At 36.2% G+C, this 26658-nt stretch overlaps 3 protein-coding genes across 8 annotated transcripts; all 3 read right to left on the reverse strand.

Moving 5' to 3' along the window:
• Nucleotides 1–1027: 1027 nt before the first annotated feature.
• On the reverse strand, nucleotides 1028–3620 carry LOC104109224 (xyloglucan galactosyltransferase MUR3). The gene has a single exon (XM_009618450.4). The coding sequence runs from the start codon at nucleotides 3097–3099 to the stop codon at nucleotides 1312–1314; it is 1788 nt and encodes a 595-aa protein (XP_009616745.1). The 5' UTR covers nucleotides 3100–3620; the 3' UTR covers nucleotides 1028–1311.
• A 5911-nt stretch (nucleotides 3621–9531) lies between these two features.
• LOC138892361 (uncharacterized) lies at nucleotides 9532–11139 on the reverse strand. 2 transcript variants are annotated; one of them, XM_070176089.1, is made up of 3 exons: nucleotides 10417–11139; nucleotides 10188–10327; nucleotides 9532–10114 (listed from the first exon to the last, which is right to left on the reverse strand). In XM_070176089.1, exons 2-3 carry the CDS (start codon nucleotides 10280–10282, stop codon nucleotides 9766–9768), a joined length of 444 nt encoding a protein of 147 aa, XP_070032190.1. In that variant the 5' UTR covers nucleotides 10283–10327; nucleotides 10417–11139; the 3' UTR covers nucleotides 9532–9765. The 2 variants fall into 2 exon arrangements, with proteins under 2 accessions (XP_070032190.1, XP_070032234.1); XM_070176133.1 differs by lacking the exon at nucleotides 10417–11139 and having other exon boundaries at nucleotides 10188–10369.
• A 1055-nt stretch (nucleotides 11140–12194) lies between these two features.
• LOC104084473 (NADH dehydrogenase [ubiquinone] 1 alpha subcomplex subunit 9, mitochondrial) lies at nucleotides 12195–26062 on the reverse strand. Of its 5 annotated transcripts, none has more exons than XM_009588331.4 (13): nucleotides 25778–26062; nucleotides 25553–25640; nucleotides 23507–23571; nucleotides 23327–23412; nucleotides 22879–22963; nucleotides 22725–22795; nucleotides 17294–17425; nucleotides 15264–15379; nucleotides 15057–15180; nucleotides 14879–14947; nucleotides 13024–13144; nucleotides 12738–12932; nucleotides 12195–12625 (listed from the first exon to the last, which is right to left on the reverse strand). In XM_009588331.4, the coding sequence occupies exons 1-12, from the start codon at nucleotides 25872–25874 to the stop codon at nucleotides 12793–12795; spliced, it is 1194 nt and encodes a 397-aa protein (XP_009586626.1). In that variant the 5' UTR covers nucleotides 25875–26062; the 3' UTR covers nucleotides 12195–12625; nucleotides 12738–12792. The 5 variants fall into 5 exon arrangements, with proteins under 5 accessions (XP_009586626.1, XP_009586627.1, XP_009586630.1 ...); XM_009588332.4 differs by having other exon boundaries at nucleotides 12195–12621; nucleotides 25778–26060; XM_009588335.4 differs by having other exon boundaries at nucleotides 12500–12602; nucleotides 25778–26060.
• Nucleotides 26063–26658: the final 596 nt, after the last annotated feature.

Raw genomic sequence — 26658 nt, forward strand, 5'->3', positions numbered from 1 at the left:
TTGCTAAATATATGGTCATATTGATCGGTGACACGGCAGAATAGGCAAGTCTTCACTCGTCTTTCTTACGTTAGCCATTTTGGTGGTATAAGCTCAATATTTTCTTATACTACTAAGTACTTTGTACGTAACCATTAGCTGGTTTACAAAAGTCATATAACATGATCACAGCTGCTTCATTGCAAGTTGCAACCAGTTTTCTTTCTTCATCTATTTTGTTTTTCTACATCACGTAGCTTTTGGACCCACTCGGCCGAATTTCCATGTCATCCTCCGACGATTCTACTACTTGACCAAACTTTTCTTTCATTCATGATATCACATTTTGAAAGTACAATCAAATACACATCAACTTTATGCACAAACATTGAAAAAAGATGTATGAGAATATATCTCAATCTTATGCACTTTTTAAATAAATACTCATCTCGATTACTCCACCAATACCTGCTAGCAAACAGTGGCGGAGCCACGTGCACCCAGGGGTTCGTCGGAAAATTACTCTGTTTAGATCAGTAATATTTAAAAAAAAAAAAAAAAATATATATATATATATATACTATATAATGACACCCTTGACTTCTTGGTGAGTTAGTTTCTTTATATTTTGACTTCACTTAATAAAAATTCAGCTAGGTACCAAGTAATTTCAATGTTATGCACTTCTGGCGTTGCTTCCAGAATAGTAATCACATATATTGCAGCAAAATATAATTCACTCCATAAGAGATTAACTATTACCAGGCAGGAAAGAAGTTGCCTTTTTATGCAGTTAAATAACAGAGTATGGCAGAAGAATAATTACTAGTTATTAGTATAAACAAACTTTTACATGGGGGGCATCATACCTACTGCTCCACAGCAGACTATTAAATATCCAGAACTTCAGCTGCAAGATAACCAACAAATCTGAGAACCAACTACACAAACTACAAAAATATACATCCTACGACAAAATGTTCAACCTGGTACTCTGTCCCAGCAATTAACTATAGAGGCATGACTGTAATAATAACACAATATCAAATGACAGAAGTTCCTAATTGAGTAGACATCATTTGCTGATCAAAAGTATTGACATGGATTTTATTGCTAATACTGTCTAACGAATAACATAAAATTGGAAAAAAAAAAAAACAGCATTTAATATTAGAACCAGGATAATGTATTAGTATGTTTTTCCTTTGCACAAAGTTCTTATAATTTCATCAAAAGGTTGATTCTACTCTGATGCTAAACTTCACATATAGCCAGTTCTGTCATTCTAATCCATGACGATGAGTGGTAGACTGTCAAAGAAAAAAAACCACATCATGCATTTTGCCCCTGTTCGTTTTTCCAAGAGTTTTTAGCAGCTTCTGCTGATGAACTATCAGATTCTGCACTTCCATCTTTTGGTTTTTCGAAAAATGGATCCCATTCGTGAGGTCCAAGCTCACGTTGCCCTTCATCCAGCAATGCATATTTCCAACTGAGCTCCTCGATGAAGTTATCATCCTTACGACCTTCGATGATGTCTCTTCTTAGCTTTGTAACTCTACTAGTAACCGCCTCAACCGCTACATCAAAAGCATCTTTGAGAGTCTCCAATTTAGAGCGAGGATCGGCATAGATCAGCCTTGGAATCATACTTATAACCACCTCCCGCATTTCCTTCACCTTCTCAGGAGAAATTTGATTTAACCTTTCCTCTATGCTTACATTCTTCTTACGAACATCATTCTCAGAAATCAAAACAGAGAAGGCTGAGTAGTTTTTCGGGAGATGCCACGTATACTGCGTGTAGGCAGAAGCCGGGTGGAAAAAGACAGGTATACAACCAGCCAACATAGCATCAAAAGCCGACCTCCTTGTATATGAATCGCCCTGAGGCTGCAGGCAGAAAAGGGAGCTCTGAAACATCTGCATTATACTGGCGGGAGAATGACATTTGCTCTCTGATGTTTGACCACACTCCAATAACTTGCAGACTTTAGACTCCTTGCATTGGTTAATGATCTGCCCCCTGATCGATTTAGAATTTCCGGGACGTGGTGCACCAGCAAAACAGAAAAGCCACTTCCTCTCCAGCTTCCTCATCCGGTCCTGCCAAATGAACACTTCCGCATCCTTTGCTGGATGGAAATATGTCGGATATGGGATACCAAAATCATTTGCGTTCCATGGGCTTGATTCAACAACGAGCATCGACATATTCTTTGCAGCGGGTAAGAAAAGAAGCTTGTTGCCCCAGTCCGAATTCGAATCGCTCAATCTTCTGAAATCCCATGTTATCCTACCAGCTACAAGAAAGTGATCTTTCCCCCCCATGATACTCCACTCTGGCCTCTTTTGTAGCCAATCAACCAAATCAAGAGAAGCAACATCCCTCATAGATATATTGTAACCCCAAAGATACCTAGCAATGTCAAAACCTGCGTAAAATGGCACAAAAATGGCAGCAGCGAGGGAGGAATCGTTTGTGAGGCACTCATACTGTTTCATCCGGTTGCCAAAAATAACATCCACCGCAAACTGATTGGTTGCATACCAACCAGTATTGGAGAACACACCTTCATCATTCTCCATTTGTGGGCCAAGCCCAGCATTAGTGGTAAACTTACACATATTGGTCCAAAGACTAAGACTTTTGCACTCCTTAAGCATATCTTCATTGAATCTTGGAGGAAGGTCATGCACATAAATGTACCTTCCACCACAGGGATCGCTTTTATTCTCTGCAGTTCTCAATGCTCTCATAAAAGGGTAACTCTCAACAGGATCACGACGAGAACTATTCGCGCTAACCACAGGCTTCACAACAGGTGGTTGTGCTAACTCACGATAAATTTCAATCTTAGCGCGACGAAGCTTGACAGGACGCTTAATGGGAACAGATGGAGGGGTACTGATTGATTGTAAATTGAGGGAAAGTGGATCCAAACTAGGTGAATTGTGTGCATGATTATCCCCAAGAACCACAAAATGAAAATACAACAATAGGAACCAAAACAAACCTGATAATGATGCTAATAAACAAACCCTAGGGTGATGATTTTTGCCCTGTCCCTTCTCCATTGAATCATCTGAAGATTGGGACGTGGGGGACCGGCGTCTCATCAGATTATATTATATTAAACTCACATAAAACACCAAAATTCAACCTTTTATCTCATAAATGATAAAAAAGGCAGAATCTTTACTACAGCCCTAAAACCCCACTTCAGAAAAGACCAAGAAAATCTCAAGAATCAACTAAAATGGTGCTAAATCTCAAGCACAACAACCACCCTAAAACCCAAGTTCAAAAAACACCCAAAAACGCTCAAGAATAATAAACTAAAATAGTGCTATATTTCCCAAGAAAAAGAAGAAGAAGGGACTAGTCATAAACTAACATAGAGAGAAATCAGTGAATTGCGGGGGCTTTAGCACGTCAACAGATAGAGAAAATCAAGATGTAAGAGGGACTTAACGGAATAATGAAGCGAATCTTCAGGGGAAAAAACAAACATTTCTAGAGCTTTATATATATTATTCCAACTTAGGAAAAAATTTACCTAAAGAAGCAGCAAATTTCAAAGGGAACAATGAAGCGAGAACTTAGAGGGTAAAGAAGAAAATGAAAATAAGGGCTAGAAAAAATAAAAACGCTTTTTGGGGGGCCATTAACTTTTATAGTATCGAGGAAAATGATGGAAGTACTAAGATGTTTCGTGTCTCATGTCTGTTTCCAAACAATATTTGCTGCGTCGGTGACCACTTTAACAAATTTAATAACAGGTGTCTTACAATGGACGAAAAAGAGCAGATATTTAACAATTTAATATCAATATTAAGCAAATGGAATATTGTGACACCATTTAGGTTGGTGATTTAATTAGTTTTGTTAGGTGAAAAAAATTATAAATTAGTCTTTTTACACGTGTCTTCTGTGATTGGTGAAGGCTGCTTTCATGGGTCCTTAAGGTATGAAATCCGTCGTCGATTAATTAAAGCCGGCGCTAGTTGTAAATTTTTAGTATTTCTTAATGGGGATTAGGCCTGGACTGGATTAGTTTAATCAAATTTTGGAATATGTTTAACTATATTTAAATGCTCGGACATACGTCTCGGACAATGATTAGTATTCTTGTACTTAATTCCTAGTTTTTTTCCTTATCGGATGTCCCCAAGAGATTGCTTAATTAATTGATTGTTAGTGACATGATTATTAATTAATACTTGGTCAATGTCAACAGTTGATTGGTCTGAAAGAAATACTAAGTATAATAGCTTCTTTGACCAAAATATAAAAATCGGCTTATTTTGAGATCGGTGCTTTTTTCAAAAGTATTTTTGATGAGAATCAATTTATGTTTGACTAATTTACTTAAAAATTACTTCTGAGCAGGAATTAACATTTGGCCAAACTTTTAAAAACTGCTTTTAAGTGTATTTTTTTCAAAAGTATTTTTTTTAAAAGTATTTTTGAAAAAAAGCTATTTTTTCTGCTTCTACTCAAAAGCATATTTTTTTTCCTCTAAAAGTTTGGTCGAACACTTTAACTTTGGAAAACAAATATTTTTAATACTTTTGGTTTGGAGAAGCTTGACCAAACATACTATAAATATGTTGTTATTCATTATGGAATGGCCTATTGAGTAAGACTTTCATAAATCAGGTTGAAATGCCTTGTTTTGACTTCATAATTGAAAGCTCAAGTTCAAATTAGGAAAAACTTACATGTGCATGATACTTGCATTAAATCACATAAATTTACTATGACTGAGTAACAAAGAAGAGAAGATTATATATATTACTTAACCATAGTTTAAGAATAATGTACTGAAGCCCTTGTTTGAAGGGGAAATTTTTTTATTAGTGCATTAAAAAGCAGGATAGTAGAGCAACTGGAGTTACTTGATCCTATACTAGTTTGTTTTGTTTTCTGATTTCTTTTCTTACGATAGTAGTAGTGAATTTGAAATTTAAACTTAATAGGTTCGATATTTAAAAAATTTAGCACTAAATTGGGTTATGGAGTAAGAAAGGAGGGAGTTGTGGACATTGAATTAGAGCTCAGATTTTAAGGAAAGCGGGCAGGAGAACTTTATACACATGGGTGTGTAGTTTATGGGCGGACCCACCTTAGGCAAAGGATGGTCTGACGCACAATTTTCGCCGGAAAATTATGTGGTATACAAAAATTAAATGTTAACTATTATGATTGTGTATTTAATTTTGCACACCCTTAAAAAAGAAAATTTACACCCTTTATCAAATTCCTGGTTTCGCCAAATGTAGTTATGTTGGGGAAGTATACCTTTGCCAAGGATATTCACACACCTTACTTGTGTCTGAGGTTATTGGGAAAGACTAGTGTAGCCATCGAGATATGTGAATATCCTATCAAAGTTTTTTTTTTTTTTTGACAATAAAGTCACTCAAATTATTATCTTGTGACTTAAAAAATAAAAAGCACATATTTGATATGTCATGTCATATTTGACTCATACTCATTTTCTTATTGGGTAGGTTAGATAGGTAAAAAGGCCATGAGTTAAATGAGAATTATTACAAAAAAATAAGGTTTTGATATGACATGGTATGAAAGTATGTGCTTTGTATTTTCTGAGTTAAAAAGTAATAATTGAATGACTTTTTTGTTCTAAAAAAACAAAAGTGATTTTAGTAGAATATTATTATAACTTGAGTGATCATCCAAGGAATTAAATCTTTAATGGCCATCCTTCTTCTCCTTTATTTTTTAATTGTCTTGTCTTTCTCTACCTCATATATCAAGTATTGGCGGAAGCATAATATTTAGTAAGAAAAATTAAAATATGAAAAAATAAATATATAAAACATCCAAGAGGATTCAAGAGGAATAGTATATATGCTAAAAAGAAGAAAAAAGCATAGGTACATAAAGTTTGTTCAAGAAATACGATTAATTTTTGAAAAAAGTTGGAAAAAAAAATTCAAATTTAGAAAAATTGCGTACATTTTTTTTTTCAATCAAAAAATTTTAATTTTTTTTTTCCATATTAACACTAACTCCAATGCAAACGCTAACTAAAATTTTGAGTTGGTGTGAAATAGTACTGTGCCATTTACTCTTTGGAAAGCCAACATGTGCTTTCATCCCCCACCGCTAACACTGCTCCTCTTCACACCAACCCTTGTCTTTTTCTTCCCTCTTAATCGAAAATTTTGGGCGCATCTGATAATATGAGCCACGTATTTTTTTCCACAGAACACACATGACACGTACTCCCCCGTGGAGCAAAGGTTAAGTCCTTTCTAGCTAGTAGTAATGTCTCCTACAGCAGAAACTAATTATTCCTTTAATGATTTCGTAATCTGGTAGGCTCGTTGATTAGCCATGATATTGTCTTTGGAACAATTTCTCTCTCTTGAAAATTTCAAGTATTTCAACACAGCGAAAGAGACCGAAACCAGATCCTATTTGCCCCACGAACACAAAGAAGGCATGAGCACATGGTAACTGAAAAGGCTTTGTTGTAGAATGAATTTCAGTACCAACTAAGATGTCGACAAGTGAGTCCACGTACGAATTCAAGATCGGGACCGGAAGGAAAAAAAAAATGATGACCATAACATATATATCGTCATTTTATAAGACGCTATACTTTAACGACCGTTCAGTTAAGTATAGCGTCCATTTTTAAGGCGTTATATTTGAACTCAAACGGCAGGAAGGTATAGCGTCCTCACTTAAGGCGCTATAGTATAACGCCCTTACCTAAGGCGCTATAGTATAGCGCCTTTATAATTACATAAATAATTGTCCTTTCCCCTTCAGCTTTTTCAGGTCTACAAGACAATACACATAATGTGATATTTCATCGCGCTATGTTTCGCGTGATAATAATTCTTTCGGGTATAAAATAGCTTCTTAAACTGAACCAAATCATCTGTATTTCAAAGACCCTTTGAATAAACATTACAATATCCATTTAAAAAATACTACTAAGATTTAACAAATGGTTCAAAAAGAGGCAAAAGGGTGAAGGTAGTTCAACAGATCCCCATGGAACACGTCTTAACACTATCGATCCCTATCTTGAAAAAAATATGCTAGGTTGCTACACTAACTTGGTTGATGACAAGTGGTATGGTATTCTGCGTACCTTGGAAAATAAGCCTATCAATATACACACTGATCTCAAAGTTGCAGGGCACATTATTGAGGGCGAAGCGCATTCTACAAAGCCTGAAGGTATGCGAATTTGGGACAAAACAATACAATGGGTTCCCTTTTACTCAAAACGGTGTGATTACGAAGCACTATATCGCTGGCATGGGCTTGTTGTGCCACAAGCACTGTCTACGACCTTCCAAACAAACAAACACAAAGATGAACCAGAAGTGATTCGACATTTGATGAAGGAGATTCTAGAGAAGGAAAAGGCACTAGTTGTTCATCATGCAATGGATGATCTTAACTTCATGGGAGGAACGAAGGCTCAGTACTGGGATTTATTAGAAAATGATAAAATGCATAGAGACAATGATTATCCTGTTTTCCCAACAGTTGTCGAGTGGGAGGGACTACCTAAGTTTCTACCACAGACGTTAGACGTAGGAGTCCCATATTGTTGTAGAAATCAAGCAAGTGGTCTTCTTGATGATAGCGATGAAATACGAGAAATGTGTGTCAACTGGGCCTAGATTACGATGCTCTCGGTCACGAAGGGTACGTACACGATGTTGACGGAGAAGATGAAGACAGTGACAAAGAAATAGTGCCAGACAGCGACGATAATGGCAAATGACAATTGTTTCTTTTTCTTGAGGTGTATGTTAAATTGTTGTACTAAAGTATTAATGCTAAATATCAATAAGACTTAACACCAATGTAAACATAATTTTATTTCATACATTCTGCAAGATGAATATGTACATACACTTATTACAACAAATTATTGAAATACAACATTACGGGTATCCTTGATAATTAAGCACATTGCATGAACTTTCACCGGGAGATGAATTACTACCGCTACCCAAACCAGTTGAAGGACATTTACGACGGCCGTGTCCTGTTTGCGAGCATATGTCACATTTACGCGCATAAACAGTATAACCAACATCCATTTGGTTCTGTATACGCGTTCGTTTTTGCACTTATCGTTGACGCAAATACTACTTGTTACACACCATTTTAAATTATTTCGGCGGCCAATAATACTCAGCACCCACTGGATGCAACTGTCCACTAAAGGTGTTTAAGTATGCAGCAACACTATATTCTTTATCAACATAGCTGGTTGAAGCGAAACCTTTATGTTGAAAGCTCTTCATGGCATGTGAGCACGGCATATGGTAGATGGACCATTTCCCACAAGAGCATAACCTTCTGGCTTCATTTACGGTGTGTGTATTATTCTCCCGGTTTTGATGGATAGCGGTGCGAACTTCAAAAATATTCCGCTCGTTACAATACTGTAAATATGAATGTCAATGTGCTCGCCTCCTGTATTTCTCAAATCTTTTCATTTGTATTGACATAAATTCAACACCCATTTTCCATCAATGACGATGCACATCTAGCCCTTTCAACAAACCTCTCCGCCATCTACTTGAATGACATCCGCACCATGGTAGTGACAGGCAATCTACGTGCAGATTTCAATAACTAGTTGAAAGACTCTCACACATTTGTAGTGAAAATTCCCCATCTTCTATCACCGTCCGCATGCAAAGTCCAATTGTCAAGCTCATGTCGCATCAACCAATGATAGTCTCCTTGGTCTTCCTGCCTGATTGATTCCATACGCCTCCTGAATTTACACTCTTTGTGATCTGTTGCAGCCATCCATATTAAATCATGAAAATCCTTGTTGGGATGTGCCTTCTGGAAATTGGCCTTCAGGTGCCTCACACAATAACGGTGGTAGGCATACGGTTCCTGCCATGCAGGCAAATTCTGTACAAAACTTAAAATACCGCCATACCGATCAGATATTAGACAAATACCTAAACGTTTTCTGACAACGTGCTCCTTCAAGTGGTTCAAAAATAGTGTCCACGTCTCTTGGCTTTCATTGGCACAATAGCAAAAGTTAGGGGAAATATACTTCCATTAACATCTACTGCAACGACGATCAATAACTTAAAATCATACTTTCCATAGGCATGAGTACCGTCTATGGATATTACCGGCCGGCAATGCATAAAACCATTAATTGCTGGTTTAAATGCCCAGAATACATATCTGAATATATGTTCTGGTATTCCCGAACTCCGCTCAAATTTTCATTCAACAACAGTCCCGATGTTAAAGTGTTGCAATGCGGCCATTTACCTGGGTAGAGATGCAAAGAACTTATCCCAGCTACCATAAACAATTTCAAACGCACGTTTGCGCCCGAAAAATGCCTTTCTTTTGGTAATGGAACACCCATATTCCTGGTGGACAGATTTTATACATTATTTGATCTTGTACTTTATGGACGCTTTAATGTGTGGAATCAAGACAAGAGAAATCAAGTCAATATTCAAGTTAAAATGATTCCCATTGAATTTGTCCATTTCATAATTGTGGGTGTCAATGTATTTACCCACAACTCACATATTTGTTTTCTTCTTCCTCGCACGCAGCATTCAATTACAACACGTAAACCATCTACGGTAAATAACCTTATATACATCCGGAGATGACTCTGCTACCGTGATCTCACGACACTCTTTTATGTTGTACATTCGCACTGCCCTGCTTAGGCGCACTTTATCAGGAAAAAGCATGCCCTTTGACAACAATGTTGCTCTAGATTCATCTCACATTGTTGTCCGAATTTCGTCAATATCCCTTGTGAGGGCATCCACATTCGGCATACTTGGCAAATGATCAAGGTAGGGAATCTCCCTTGAATGAAACGGCATGTGGGACTCGTGCACTCTTGGTCTAACGGGAGGTGGAGCATGCTCCCTCGTCAAATTAGGTTCAGCATTTTCTTCCTCCTCATCAGCACCCTCATCAGGGAAAGGTGTGTCATCTACAGACTCATCGGCATTGTTGTCATAATCACTATTCTCTTCCTGACTCTGCGCATCTGCAAGATCCCGATTAAATATGTCGTACTCGGGAAATTGAGTAAGGACAGGACCTTTAAGTTGCTCGTGTTCACTGCACAACCAACAAAATAATAAGTTACTCAAATTGATCCAAACCTTACATATAGCTTTATCACTTCACTTACAAAACATAATGTGTTGATATCCCATGATGGACATTATCTTGTTGGTGATGACTCCCGGATGGACCACCATGATCCAACACACTAAAACTAGGCATATTTCAACTGGGCGTTGGTTCATAACTTGTAAAATTCATATCTGGCTGGTACCCCATGTGGAATATATGAGTGTTAATACAAATTCAATACATTAAAAATAAACATCGTAACACAACAGAAAATTAAAGTTTACCACTCGGTTTGTGGATTATGTAAACCAGGGGAGAAATTATTTCCTCGCTCCTCATTCGTCCGTGGAGATAAGTTTAGATCAGGCCAAACTCTTTCACCCGGAACCTGTTCGGCTAAAACTGCTCCAAAATAACTACCCGATGACTGAGGGATATCCCTACTTTGCACAATCTCATTATTGCGAACGTCTTCAGCCTTGATGTACATTTCCAACATTTTTATCACAATAAATTTTCGATATTCATCCGGAGTTCTCAAAAAATTTCTTAGAGTTTCATCGTCTTCGATGTTAAACTCAGCATAACAAGCAACCCCTTACGGAGTGACAGAATATGAATATCTTCCGTTTACTTTAATATTCACCGAACGTTTGCTCACACTCATTTTTTTACACAACAACAATACCAATGTATCGTACTCCATTGTAAGTGTCAACTTAACATGACACTGTGGAGATAAACTATAGCTTACTGAGTTATTCGCCACCATAACCTCACCCCCAAATATAATAAAACCTTAATTCTTCGCTCTTCACAAATTATGACAAAATGCAAAATAACTTAACGAGAAATATTTCAGAAGACTTGAGAATATTTATGGATGAATTTTTACAAAATCCTTAACCTCTTTAAATAAGGAAAAAATTAGTCCCGGGGATACAATTATTTGAGGTATAGCGCCTTAAATATGGGCGTTATACCCAGTTAAATTATTGTTATGTCAGTTAAGCCCAGAAGAATCATTGGTGAGCCACATAATATATATATATATATATATATATATATATATATATATATATATATATATATATAGCGCGGTAAGTTAGGGCATTATATATATAACGCCTTAAAAAAGGACGCTATACTTAACTGGGCAAACGGCCGTTAAAGTATAGCGCAAGGGTGTTATATATATTATGGTCATCAGTTTTATTTTCCACACATTTTGGTTCTTTGAGTCCAAAAGAACTACATTTTGGTTCCGGATTCTTCAAGATCTAGTATTTATATTTATATATATATATATATATATATATATATATTTTTTATAAATACACAGTTAAAGCGAAAGCAATAAATTCAAGTAAACCTAGAATTATATCTGGGGCCTACGGGCAATCCCCAAACCAAGAAAGGAATAGATCACATGGCAAAACATGACACTAGAAACAAAACTGCAACAAACGCGAATAGCAACATCGATAAGATTTGTAGATGTGTACCCTTTATCTTCCCCTGTCGAAACCCTCTATCAAATTTCACATCTTTCATGGAAAAGCATACGCCTTGATTCCCCATCTTCACCTTGCTGCCAACCAAAATGGAATTATTGACTCCCTGAATGTTGCTACTTATGTAGATGTTTATGCAGCAGCAATCATGTGATTCACCAGAGCAGCCACCACGACGTGCAACGATGGCCGCACCTACGTTGCTTCCTTCCAATTTGACATGTTCGAATGATCCGCTTTCAGCTGACATCAACAGTTTTTTCGATGAATACAAGAGATATCAACTCTCTCTACTTTTAGACTATTTTATATTAGAGAATGAACTGCAAAGCGGTTTCCTAAATAAACAAGAAACGCATATGCTCCTTTGGAATAACTTGATCAACACTCTATCAATACTTCCTTCCAGGATTCACCCTTACAGGCTAAAGGTGTAAATTGTGGAGCATCTGACGTTCAGATTTAAACTAGTTGTTGAACGCACAAGACGCATAAAGAAAAAATGGCTGCACTTCCTATCTACATAGGCTGAAATTTGAAACAAACAATTTCCCACCAGGAAGACACCATTGGCATTGTAAAGTATTTATGTATTTTGTTTATTTAGGAGACTTACACGGTGCTTAAAATATGTGAACACCCAAATAGAAGAACAGCAATGACAAAAGTTGGTCAGAAGGAATACACTGAAATAATATTTTTTACCTTGACACTACAATCATGCTCCAACTTTTTTTGGTTACTACTTAGGTGAAGTGCAAAAGGGAGAACACAGAAGTGAACTCGAAAGAGAATACAATCTCTCCTTGAGACAACGGCACAAAAAAAAACTAAAATCATAGTTAACTCCATCTTTCCCCCAAAAAGGGTGTAGGTCTCAGCATTACACAACATGCATTTGCTGAAAAACTCCCTTTGCATTTATTTTCCTGTTATCGCGGCTGTACTCCAGAAATCTTGTAAAAGAAGCTGAAACTAACTGATACAAATGTATAAAATGATTAATAAAATGTCTACAATGTAGGCAGAAAAAATTAAGAGCAGAATAAAACACTGCTCGGTTAGAAACTTGTAACAGAGGAAACAACTACCTGCACCAATCTTTCAAATAAGATCCAAATGCTGTTCATGCTAGACCAAAGAACTTCATGGATAAGATTCAGGAGACACTCTTTCACTAACAGTTGATCCATAATTTGGTCCACCTTTACGATACTGGATAAGAAATTCAACCGGATAACCCTTCACCTTATGGGGCGCAAGCCCTAGATCTTCAAAAGTCAAGGCTGAAAAATAACCACAAATTGAACGGTGAGGATGCGTATGTATGAGACGTCCAACAGAAAGTCAAATATTAAATAAGATATGGAGGCAAACCATCTTTTGACACAATGTTGTCTGTGGTAATGGCTTCAATTGCATCCAGATTAAATATCGTAGGGGTAGGCATTGGAGCTGGAACCTTTTTAAGCAAAAATTCTCGAGGAGATGCAATAGCCTGAAAAGAAAAAAGCCAACTCCAAAACGTAAATATCTCAAACAAGTTTCATATGCAAGGATCCCTGTACTATCCTGAACTATCAACAAGGACAGAACAAGGACCTCCACCGGTTGCATATCACCGAATGCCATGTGACCAAATAAGCACAACAAAGTTGAGACGAGAACGCGGAACACCTCCAATAACTTCAACAATTCAAACCAGATACGGAAAAATGCTTAAATCAGCTTTGAAGTTGAAGATCGTATTGTATCCTCCGCCCTTAAGATAACCTTGTTCTAATTTCTTTAGTTGGAAGACAAATTGAAGCAGTCTAATGAGAATATGTTTTCTTTTCCTTTTTTCATAGAGATTAGTTAACTTGAAATTAAATGAAGAATGCCAAGGAGGACAAGATGTCCTAATTTACGAGAGAGAGAGAGAGAGAGAGAGAGTTTCCACACACTCAATCAACCAATCAACTATGGCTCAACTCCATACTAGTTAGAATTGGCTATACGAATCCCTTGTATCTCCCAATATGTTCAGTTCTACTTCAGGTCAATACCAAATAATTTTTCTTCAAAGGCAAAAATGGGAATTCTCTAAAGCTAAAGGTTCGGAATTCACTCCTACACCAAATTGCAATTCTCTAGCTAGAATAAAAGGACTCCCGTCAAACACCAAATGCTGTGAGTGTAACAACTACTCCTTTAATTTCGACAAGATATCATCTACTTGATCCATTCTTCCATTTTCCATACCTTCCACATTTTTTCTATCACCAACTACCTCAAACTCTGCTGCTAAAGTTTAAAATATATTTACATCTCTGCTTCAATTCAAACTGCAAATAAAATAGTCATTGTCCTTATATATGAGTTAATATAAGAATATTGGCAATTTTTTTATAATAAGTAAAAAAATTCGTAGAGTTCACCTAGTTAATAAATAGCATGCTCCATGTGTCATATTTACATGCTATTGCTAGATTAATGTAGTCAAATTGGTTGTGCAAGTTTACCAAGTTAATAAATAGCATGCTCCATATATCACATTTATATGCTATTGTAAGATTAATGCAGTCAAATTGATCCAAAAAAATTTACTGTTAATGCAGTCAAACTGATTAAATTTTTCTTACTGTTAATGCAGTCAAATTGAGTTTGCTTCATCTCAAGTTCTGAAAGACAGACTATTGGGTCCATTACATCTGATCTGCAATGGAGAAACCTAATATGCTTTGTCATATATGCAGTTGGACTATAGCATCTATCCTGATATTGGTTCCTATAAATTCTTTACTACTTAGAGTGAACAGAGAAACCTAAAGTGCCACATAAAAGGTAACATACGGAGCATCTTTTTTATTTATTTATAAGTAATCAAAAAATTTATAAATACTTGTACTAAGCCAGTGCTAAAAGACATAATTACAAAAAGTGCAGTTCCTCTATTGTATCTAGAAATCCAACTTCATCATGTACAAAAAGCAGGTAGCACCAGGTAAAATAAGGAGCACTTAGTTAAGAAGTACAACATTCTCATACCCAGAGATACGAGCAGGTTTCCAAATCCTAAACTTCCATAAACCAAAAATAAGACACCTAAAGTAACAGATAGACCCACTTACAAGACAAGAAACATATAAAGTGAATATAGAAGATGTGTTTGAAAACTTGGTTAGAGATAATAAATAGTGATAAAAAGTTGTTATTGAGCCATAGAGAAACCATTCATTTAAGAACTTGCCTTAGCAATAGGAAAAGGAACATTCACATAGCGTGGCCATTCACGGATCATATCAAACATGAGCTCTGCCTGTTGCAAAATATGATCAGCAGAACTCCACTAAGCAATTTAATTTAAAGAATGAGATACTAAAAACAGGAAAAGCAGTAAGGAAAGAGGCAATAGAGCAGATATTGACCAATTCATGCATAGTGTAAACATCTGGGCCACCAAGTTCATAAACTTTTCCCATGCTGATACCATTGTCTTTCAAAGAAGCAACAATTGCAGAAGCAACATCAGCAACGAATACAGGTTGAATTCTGCAAAAGCATTTCTAAGAGCATGAGCCATAGATGCTACATAAATTCTCCCAGAATGACAATAAATTGTTACAAACACATACTTTGTCGAACCATCTCCGAACAGAGGGATAAAACCATATTTCTTTGCAAAGTGTGCCCATGGATTCAAAATTCTATCTTCTGTACCAATCATCACTGCTGGTCGCATTATGGTCGCCTGAAGATGAGTGAGCAGATCAGCAACTTCACCCCCAAAACAATAATTTAAAACATTTGAGACTGGAGTAAGCACATTGTAACTTGAGGAAATCAAACTAAATAAAGCAACATAAGATATCCATCAGGTTATGACAATTTCCTTTCTTTTTTTAAGCAAGCAAAAGGGAAATGGTTTTTACCTGCACATATACAAGGTTAGGGGAAAGCTTCTTCCAATTCCTTGTCTGATAATAATTATGTTTACGTGGTGCAAAAACTTCCCAGTATACAACTGGAACTTCTTCCAATTCATTTTCCTCCTCACCTATTCCTCTCCGCTTCCTCATGTTCTGTTTCAAGCCACTATGGCCCAGCAACTCACTGTGTGACATCTTTTCCGTCCAGTGGCCATAAGGTTGGTGGGTGTGTTATCCACCAAAACTGCTTCACCCCCATCCCCATACCTGGTTGTTACTCTACCCCACTGGTCTTCACAACCAACCCCCGACTGTTGCTCTTTACCCCTTTCACCAACCTACTGCCGTTTGATCCCCTCCCTCCCCTCCCCACAACAAACACCAAATTTCCCACTTACCATTAACCCATTCTCCATTTTTTTTTCTCCAGGAACACCGGATCCTGCTCTGAGATCTACAATTTCTTTATAACTTAATTAGAATTCTTTGAAGCCATCTTCTTTTGTGTACTTTCTTGGTCCTATTTAATAAAATACATTTACTTGATCAAGAAAAAAAAAAGAAATCACCTTTTGTAATTATTGTGATCTCAGTTATGTAACTCATAGAATTCTTTTTCTTCAGAGAAATTGTCTTGCAGTTTTGATTTCATTTTCTATTACTTCTTATTTCTAGTCATTTGCTGTAATTTTTTGTCCTCTTTTTCTTCTTGGGCCTCTAGGTATCGAAATGGGTGCAGGAAGTAATACTACTGTTAAGTTCGACCTGAAAGCAGAGAGAGTACCAAAAGCGAAAGGCACAGGAAAGCGCCAAATTTTGTTGGGGCTTTCCCGAAGCAAAATTAAAGGCACTAGGCGAAGAAAAATTAAAAATAGATACATGCACAGCAAGGAAAGATAACTGCAAACACAATAACAACTTTGGAGGAAAGAATTGAAATAATTATAATTAAGCGAAACATACAAAGTAAATATTATGTCAATCAAGCTTAAAAGCCATTTTAAACTTATTTATTTAGATGAAAAGATGCATTCAGATTTGTGGAGAATGTTTTTCTCAATTTTTGATATCAAGCATGCCTTTGAAAACTGGAGGCTTGGAAAGTTCATAGAGCCATCAACAAGTTACTTCATCAAAAAAAAGTTCATAGAGCCATCAGGAGAATCTGGAGACTGATCCATGTTAGCTTCTTTTGGTGTTTGTGGACAGAAAGGAATAGAAGGTGTTTTGATGGTGTATCAACTCCAAAATCACTCTATCAAAGCTAGGTGCTTAATGTATCTCTTTAGTTTGGCACAATTTGTCCCCTGTAGATTCCCCTGACAATTGCTCCCTGGTCCTATATTAGCTTCTCATGTATTGGAGCTCACTCATTTTTTGTTGGATTCTCTTTTATTCTACTTTTGCACCTTCTTGATGCCATCAATGAGCTTAATTCATAAAAAGTTAAAGATGCAGGTTTATTTTGTTGTCTAGTACTGCCTTCTCAAAGACAGTGCCAGTGGTTGATGAGGTGCACACATTTGCACCTTCATAAATTGCCACTCAAGTGAGGCTAAGCACACAACCAACCTTTAACTGAACTTCAGGGCTTAAGTGCGCATTGTACGAGCCTCTAATAAGGCTGCCCATATGATACATGTCTTTTTGGGGTGGGGGGAGGGGGAAGAATAAGAGCGTAATTCCAGCCTGAAAGGTACATGTAATAGATTAAACATAATTTGGCTATGTTTCACCTCAGGAAGTTCGCGTGCAACAGCTTCTTCCGCCGCAGCTTTAGCTCTGAGCATTCTAGATGGGGATGTAGGAGACACCCCCAAGCAAGAAACTTGTATAAATCTCATGATACCACCGTGTTCTTTGGCAATCTGCCAACATAGGAAGTACATATTACTACACACAAAATACTCTTCACAAACGATTTCAAAAGGAGCAGAAAATGGTGAATGTCGCAGATCATCAAATGCAACCAGAAACATTGCAGTTATAAGAAGTACATGCTAGTGCAGACAAAACACTCTTCATGAACAACTTCAAAAGAAAGGGCAGACACTAGTGAATGTAGTAGATCATTTAATTCTCTCTGTCATTTCCAGTACTTTAAACCAGAGTATATGTTAAGTCCTAGTCATCCATCTCGGGTCATCTTACTACAACAACAAAGCTGACAGAAGAAAGGATCACTAATTTGCACGTCATTTGACGTGAAAACGGAAGCTAAGACATCAAGGTCGCCAGTGTCATGGTTGATTACAGCAATGGCAAGAGATTGAAGCAGACATTTAATTCTAAGAGAACGACACTCTCTAGCCCATTTAGGATGTCATGAAAAAAAAAAAAAAAATCAATTAGTACAATAAGGGTGTAAAGTTACAACATATTTTGAGACTTGTAAAATGATGATGATATTCAATAATTAACAAAATTGTTCTGCGGTTGGTAAACTGCGTACGATGGGATGACACAAGGGGACTGGGTAATTTACTTTTCCTGGTAAAGCATTTAATCCTTCCTACTTCTGTTGTTTGGTAGAACCAGAAGCAAAGTAAATGCGATTTAATTTAAAGGGGCTGAAAGTTGAAGGGGCTGGAAGGCATATGAAACCCTTCAATTTTCTTCTTTCCTTAGCTTCATCGGCGCATATAAGATAGACTCATGCCCTCCTCAACACTAACCAAAAATAGTGTGACTAAAAGGGTTGCAAATGATTTTCAAGAACCAACTGAATCAAATTGAACTTTGAAATTTCTCCAAAATTAGTTGGTCTGGTCTTGAGAATGAAACAACCAACAAGTTTTTAGTTCCCTTGTTACTAAACTTCTTGTAAATAATTATGAAAGGGTAATACCCAAACAAACAATTATCTTCATCAAATCTCTCTCTATATATATACATAAAGTTGGCCATAGCTGAGGTGATGTGGTACCTCTTTTAGGACAAAATAAATAGAGTTCTTGGCCTATATACAGTTATACACACACACACACATATATGTGTAAAAATTATTTAAAAAGCCCAAAATTCATGTATATTTAATTTAGTAGATATCTTAACGTGTTCAATTGGTTTTTCTTCCCCCATAATTCGTTTTGTTTCAAAACTGTTTCTTCTTTTATTTGCAATTAATAGCGTAACCTTGAGATTCATTATAAGCAATTCATATTATGTCCATCTGAATATTTGTCATCTATCATAAATTTTGTTAATCTTTTTAAGGTATATGCAACCCTTACATTTTCTTCTTTTTCTTTGCTTCCTCACGCACATAGGATAGACTCATGCCCTCCTCTACCCTAACCAAATATAGTGTGAGTAAAGGGGTTGCTGATTTTCCAGAACCAACTGAATCTAAAGTCCAAACCGAACTTGAAGTTTCTCCGAAATTAGTTGGTCTGGTCTTGAAAATGAAACAACCAACAAATTTTTGTATAGGTCTCTTACAAATTCTTATTAGTTTCCTAGTTACTAAACTTCTCGTACATAATTATGAAAGGTAATACCCAAACAATTATCTTCATCAAATATCTCTCTTTCTATATATATAAAGTTGGTCATGGCCAAGGTAATGTGGTACCTCTCTTAGGACAAGATAAATAGGGTTCTTGGCCTAAGAGAGGTGCCACATCACCTTGGCTATGACCAGCTTTATATATAGAGAGATTAATAAAAAGTCCAAAATTCATGTCTATTTAATTTATTAGATATCTTAACGTGTTGCTTTGGTTTCTCTTCCCCCGTAAGTCGTTTTGTTTCAAAACTGTTTCTTCTTTTATTTGCACTTAATAGTGTAACCTTGAGATTCATTACAAACAAATCATATGATGACCATCCAAATATTTGCCCTCTTGAATAAAATTGCATATGCAACCCTTCCATTTTCTTCTTTTCCTTTGCTTCATCACCACACATAGGATAGACGCATCCCTTTCTCTACCCTAACCAAAAATAGTGTGACTAAAGGGGTTGCAAATGATTTTCAAGAACCAACTAAATCAAATTGAACTTGAAATATCTCCCAAATTAGTTGCCCTGGTCTTGAAAATGAAAAAACCAACAATTTTTTGTATACATTTCTTACAAGTTCTTCCTAGTTTCCTTGCTTCTGAACTTCTCGTAAATAATTATGAAAGGGTAATACCCAAACAATTATCTTCATTAAATATATATATATATATATATATATATATATATATATTCTCTCTACATATATATAATGAGTTGGCCATAGCCGAGCTACTGTGGCACCGTTCTTCAGACAAGATAAATAGAGTTCTTGGCCTAAGAGAAATGTCGCATCACCTTCGTTATAATGAGCTTTATATAATACACACATATATATATACAGAGATTAATAGAAAGTCCAAAACTTATCCATACTTAATTTATTAGATATCTTAACGTGTTCATTTGGTTTCTCTCCATAAGTCGTATTTGTTTCAAAACTGCTTTTTCCTTTATTTGCAATTAATAATGTAACCTCGAGATTACAAAATTTTCATATTATGGTCCATCCAAATATTTGCTATCTTGCATAAAATTTTGTTAAGCTTTTCAGGCATATGCAACCCTTCCATTTTCTTCTTTTCCTTTGCTTCCTCACCACACATAGGATAGATTCATACCCACTCTATCCTAATCAAAAATAGTATGACAGAAGGAGTTGCAAATGATTTTCAAGAACCAATCGAATCCAAATCAAACTTGAAATTTCTCCAAAATTAGTTGGTCTGCTCTTGAAAATGAAACAACCAACAAACTTTTGTATACATTTCTTATAAATTCTTCTTAGTATCCTTGTTGCTAAACTTCTCATTACTTTGGGCCTTTGGGGTAATACCCAAACAATTATCTTCATTAAATCTCTCTCTCTTTATATACATAACCAAAGTAATGTAGCACTTCTCTTAGACCACGATAAATAGAGTTCTTGGCCTAAGAGAGGTGCCACATTACCTTGGCTACATTATATATATATAATTAAAATTCCAAAAATCATTTATATTTCACAAATTAGATATCTTAACGTGTTAATTTGGCTTCTCTTCCCCTATAAGTCGTTTTGTTTCAAAACTGGTTCTTCCTTTATTTGCAGCTAATAGTGTAACATCGAGATTCATTACAAACAATTCATATTATGTCCATCCGAATATTTGCACTCCTGCACAAAATTTTGTTAAATTTTTGGTTTTTGCTACATGCCTCTCTAGACCATGACTTCACAAATCTTATTTCTATTTTAAAGCTACTTATTTTATTTTACTTTGTAAAGAATGTTTTTAATCATAAAATTTATAACAATAGTGATTTAGTTATATTATATAATTTTTTACGATAGCACGAAGCGCGGACAAATTAGATAGTGATAGCATAAATGGAGTATTCATGTTTCAATTTCTTATACTGGTTGAGAAAAAATTATTTTTGAGGTTCTCAAAATTGACATTACTTTAGGTAATGGCATACTTTAGGTTCTGAAGATTTTTACTTTTTTACAAGGTAAATAATTTTATTAATAATGAGAGAACCTCCCATCTATAAGTAATCTACCAAAAAGTAGAGAACTTACAACAAAACATTTCAGTTGAAGGAATTTGTTTCTCTCCTTCTTTTATTACCGAGAAATCACCAAGGGCCAGTGGTGAACGGTTCGAAACTCAGTGGATCATCCTCTACCCTTCTCCACTTAGACACCAGGCTTTTATCTGTGACAAATACGAACCCGTGACATGCATCTAACCCACATAGCATGTGTTGCACTTTTACCACTAGATCAAAGCTCTGCGAGTTGTTGGAGGAATTTGTTCTTATGCATATTTTAGTTGTACTCATTAAAGCCTCTTTGATTAAAAAGTGAATCTTCTTTACATTCCATAGTTATGTTCTTAGTAATTTGGCTCAAAAATTGTTTCCAAACATAATATAATATAATAAACTGATGTTCTAAAAACTTATTAAGAGGGTCAACCCTACCAAGACAGTGTGATTTCACTACTCTTGGTTTGATTTTGGTATTAAAAATCTGAAGCCATTATGATTGGTCTTAGACACAAACTGGGCCACCTGAAATATACTCCCTCCGTTTCAATTTGTGAACATGTTTGACTGGGCACGGAGTTAAAGAAAAAATGAAGACTTTTGGAATTTGTGGTCCTAAACAAGTCAAAAAGGGCCCAGAGTATTTGTGTGGTTATAAAAGTTTCTCATTAAAGGTAGAATTGTAAGCAAAATTATTTCCAAATTTAGAAAGGGGTCATTCTTTTTGGAACAAACCAAAAACGAAATAGATTCACATAAACTGGAACGGAGAGAGTAATATAATAAATTGATATTGTAAAAACTGATTAAGAGGGTCAACCCTACCAAGACAGTGTGTTTTCACTACTCTTGGTTTGATTTTGGTTTTAAAAATCTGAAGCCATTATGATTGGTTTGGGCTTGGTCTTAGACACAAACTGGGCCACCTGAAATATGCACACCATAAAGTAAGCAAGCAACATCAGATTCATCATTTCATTTCATGGCAATGATCATATCACCATCAATCTTATCATCTCCAGAGTACATTTTTTATTATATAATTTTTTATGAGAAAGGTAATAAATTTTTAATCATATAATTCCTACCCTATTAATGAAACTAAGTGAAAATTCATGTTCTTCGCTAGGTCAGAAGAATTATGTTTCCCACAAAGTGCACAAACTAGGGTCAGAAAGACAGATAAGCAGATAGGCAGATGCACTGTCAGTCTGCACACACGTACACAGAACTTTATCTTTCTGAATCTGTTATATTGAGTAATGGCATACAAAAGGGGAAAAGGGAAACATTGAACAACAGAAGAAAAAGAGGTTTGTCCAAGTAATACCAAAGTTCAAGTTAAGATAAACAACAGTATTGAGAACCACAGGATCTGTAAAGAGAAGAAGATGACACCACTCTCAGAACCAAAGGAACAAGTTGTAATAACTTGATGAGTTAATTTTAGATTGTCTTCAAGTATTGTAATACCCAAGTTGACGCATTGGACAACATTTTACTTATCAAGAAACAGAAACAGATCACCCAAAAAATGCAACGGACAGTATTTTCAAAATTAACATGAAGCTTACTTCAGTGATATTCAACTAATCTAAGTACAGAATAAAGCAATATAGCAACAGAACCTACCATTGCAAGCTGTTCAGCCATATGGTGGTTGACTTCCTCAAAGCTGTAATTTCTGGTCTCATATTCCCTTCCTGGAAACCATAGAGTTAAAATTACCGCAATAGTTAAAAAGATATCTTTGTGGACCACGGACTAAGAATTCTAGAAGACATACCAATGAGATTGATCACAACATTAGCTTTTGCCATCACAGCTTTAACTGAATTTTCATCCCTGGGATTGTATTTCATAGGAACAATCTGGGCAAGTTAAACAAAGAGAGGCAGAAACCTCATAAAAATGAGAAGCACTTTCATAAGTAATCATAACTCATGTCTGTTTGCTTAAGATAAACAACAACAACAATAACAACAACCCAATATAATCCCACTAGTGGGGTCTGGGGAGGGTAGTGCGTACGCAGACCTTACCCCTACCCTGGGGTAGAGAGGTTGTTTCCAATAGACCCTTGGCATCCTTCCCTCCAAGAACTCCCCACCTTGCTCTTGGGGTGACTCGAACTCACAACCTCTTGGTTGGAAGTGGAGAGTGCTTACCATCAGAGCAACCCACTAAAATAAAATAAAAGAAGATCTATTATGGCAGCACAACTGTCAGTATACCTGTCCTAAGTCACCCATTAACTTGAGATGACGAGGAGAATCCTCGGATCCACGGAAAGGGACCAAGACTTGAGTGCCCATTTTAGCTAAAAACCAAGAAAGGGAAAACAAGCACTATTTAGCTTAAGTAACTTCGTCTTATAGATGATACGTTTTAAAGAGAAGGGGATATGAGGTTACCAAGCTCTTGCACGACATAACGCCCAAGAAATCCAGTAGCTCCAAAGACTGTAGCAACGATTCCACTACAAACAATGGATTCACAGAACATATAAAATTAACAAACACATACTTCTAACTGCACACATCAAAATGAAACAAAGAATCTGCACCAATAAAAACACGAAGAAAAAGCTACAACTCATCATGTAGGTATTCAGGAGAACCAATAAGCAAAAAGAACATGAAATCCCAAATCATACAACTATGACTTAATCGAGTAAAAATGACAGTGATTAAAAACGACAGACAAAAATCCATCACAGTATTAAGAAACGAAAAATGATGGATCAAATTTAGTGGAATAGTATAAGATTACAAAAACTACTATCCTACCTTCATCCCAAACTAGTTACGGTCGCTATATAAATTCCATATTTCCATTTTCCTCTATTTGAGGCCCCTTTCATTTCAATACTCACAATTTGACTCGTAAGACAAATACTCCATCCGTCCCATTTTATGTGATTGTATTTTGATGGACACACTGACGCGTCACATTCAAGGGGAAGTGTCATGGTGTATGCTATTTGCAGATGACATAGTTCTGATTGACGAGACGCGAGGTGGTGTTAATGAGAGGTTGGAGGTTTGGCAACAAACCCTGGAGTCTAAAGGTTTCAGGTTGAGCAGGACCAAAACTGAATACTTAGAATGTAAGTTCAGGACGCAGATATGGATGTGAGGCTTGATGTACATGTTTTCCACAAGATAGATAGTTTCAAGTACCTTACAGGGAAATGAGGAGATGATGAGGATATCACACATCGTATTGGAGCAGGGTGGATGAAATGGAGGCTCGCTTCCGGTGTCTTGTGAGATAAGAATGTACTACTAGAACTTAAAGGTAAGTTCTACAAAGTGGTGTTTGGACCAACTATATTGAAAGGAGCGGAGTGTTGGCCAGTCAAGAACTCTCATGTTCAGAAGATGAAAGTAGCTGAAATAAGGATGTTGAGATGGATGTGCGGACATACCAGATTAGATAAGATTAAGAATGAAGTTATTCGGGAAAAGATAGGAGTGGCTCCCGTGGAGGATAAGATGCAAGAGGCGAGGATGAGATGGTTTGGACATGTGAAGAGAAGAAACATAGATGCCTCAGTTATGAGGTGTGAGAGGTTGACCTTGGTGGGTAGGAGGGGTAGAGGTAGGCCAAAAAACTATAGGGGAGAGGTGATTAGGTAAGACATAAGCATAGCTGGAGCTTACCGAGGACATAACCCTTGATAGGAGGGTATGGAGGTCGAGAATTAAGGTGGAAGGTTAGGCAGTCGAGCGTTCCCTTTTTCTTTCCCAAACCAGTAGCATTAGTGTTAGCATAGTATCTCTTTATTCTTGGATTGCTGGTACTACCTACTGTTTGAGTGCTTTCTTTCGCCCCAGTTTTCTTAATATCTTGTTGTTATCACTTGTTGCCACTGTTTTTTTTCATCTTGTCTTTAGCCGAGGATGTATCGCAAACAATCTCTCTACCCTCCCAAAGTAAGGGTGGAAGGTTAAGGTGGAAGGTTAGTAGGCAGTCGAGCGTTGCCTTTTTCTTTCCCAAACCAGTAGCATTAGTGTTAGCATGGTATCTCTTTATTCTTGGATTGTTGGTACTATATATTGTTTGAGTGCTTTCTTTCGCCTCAGTTTTCTTAATATCTTGTTGTTGTTATCACTTGTTGCCACTGTTTTATTTCATCTTGTTTCAAGTTAAATTATTTCTAAATATAGAAAATTATCATTCTTTTTCGTACAGGCTAAAAGAAAGTGCATCACATAAATTGGGACAAGGAGTAGTTCTCCAAAGGTTATCAAAAGCAAGCAGTTATCTAAATCTAGAGATCAAATCTTAAACTTATCCCTACACAGGAAAACACTCGACCAAATGCAAATGTACCAATTTGATTAAACCATTGTCTCAACAAGTTGGTACCATCTATACACACATACGAAAAAAGATTAAAAACAAGAATAAAACCCATAAATGAAAAGAAAAAGGTTTGACGTATGGTATTTTACCTAACAGATGATCTTCCACCAGTTCCCTTGCGAGCTAGATGTCCGCCACCACTGGTGGCAACGTTAGATGCGAACCGCGAACCGTAATCTGAAATAATAGAATGCGCACAAAAAAAACTAGAACTCAATCCGATAAGAGATCACCGCTTTTAGGAAAATTCATCGAAAAAAATGAAAACTTTAGTTGCCCTAGAAATGCGTAAAGAGGGGGAAAATGATACATACATTGATCATCAGAGGGGGGATAGAGAGACTTGAAAGATGAAATTGCAGGTGAATGTTTCAGAGATTGGTGCCCTAATTTTCTCGTGATTGCCTGCATCTTGTTCTCAGCCAAGCTCGAGATGGATACCGGCGCTGTTTGGGAATTGCGAAAAAAGGTGCACTGAATGTGTTTGGAAAATTTATATTTTACCTCACCGAATTACGGTAGCAGTAAATACAGTATTACCCTGTCACTCTATCGTAGTAATTGAGTGAAGCTCATTTCTGTTTCAATTTATCTTACGCTCATTTTTAATCTGTTTAGAATCATTTTATCCACTAAATTTTTAATTCCGACCTTCCTTAGACCGCAGATAAAAATGGCATGACATGTTTAATACTTCAAAATTTATAGTTTATTTGGTCAAACTTTTAAATCAGTTTATTTTAAAAAGATTTTTTTTCAAAACAGTTTGTGTTTGGCTAATTAATTTGAAAAATATTTTTGAACATCAATTAGTGTTTGGCCAAGCTTTTAAAAAATGTTTCTAAGTATATTTGTCTCAAAAAGTGCTTTCAGAAAAAAAATTACATTTTTGTATTTCTCAAAAACTAATTATGCTTCCACTCAAAGTATTTTTTTTCCTTCTAAAAGCTTGGACAGAATGAAAAAATACTTTTGGCAAAAAAAAGTACTTTTGGTTAGTAGTAAGAAACTTAGCCAAAAAGGCTATTATATGTTAGCCACATTAAGGGATCGTTTGGTTACCAAGTGGAATAAAGAAGAATGGATTAGCTATTCCACTCTCTAAATGAGATAGTTAATCTCACCATTTTAATATAAAATTTATTTCATTATTAACTATACCTATAACCAAACATGAGATAAATACAATTATATA

This window comes from Nicotiana tomentosiformis, chromosome 1 (genome assembly GCF_000390325.3).
Source record: "Nicotiana tomentosiformis chromosome 1, ASM39032v3, whole genome shotgun sequence".
In the NCBI taxonomy this organism is placed as follows: domain Eukaryota; kingdom Viridiplantae; phylum Streptophyta; class Magnoliopsida; order Solanales; family Solanaceae; genus Nicotiana; species Nicotiana tomentosiformis.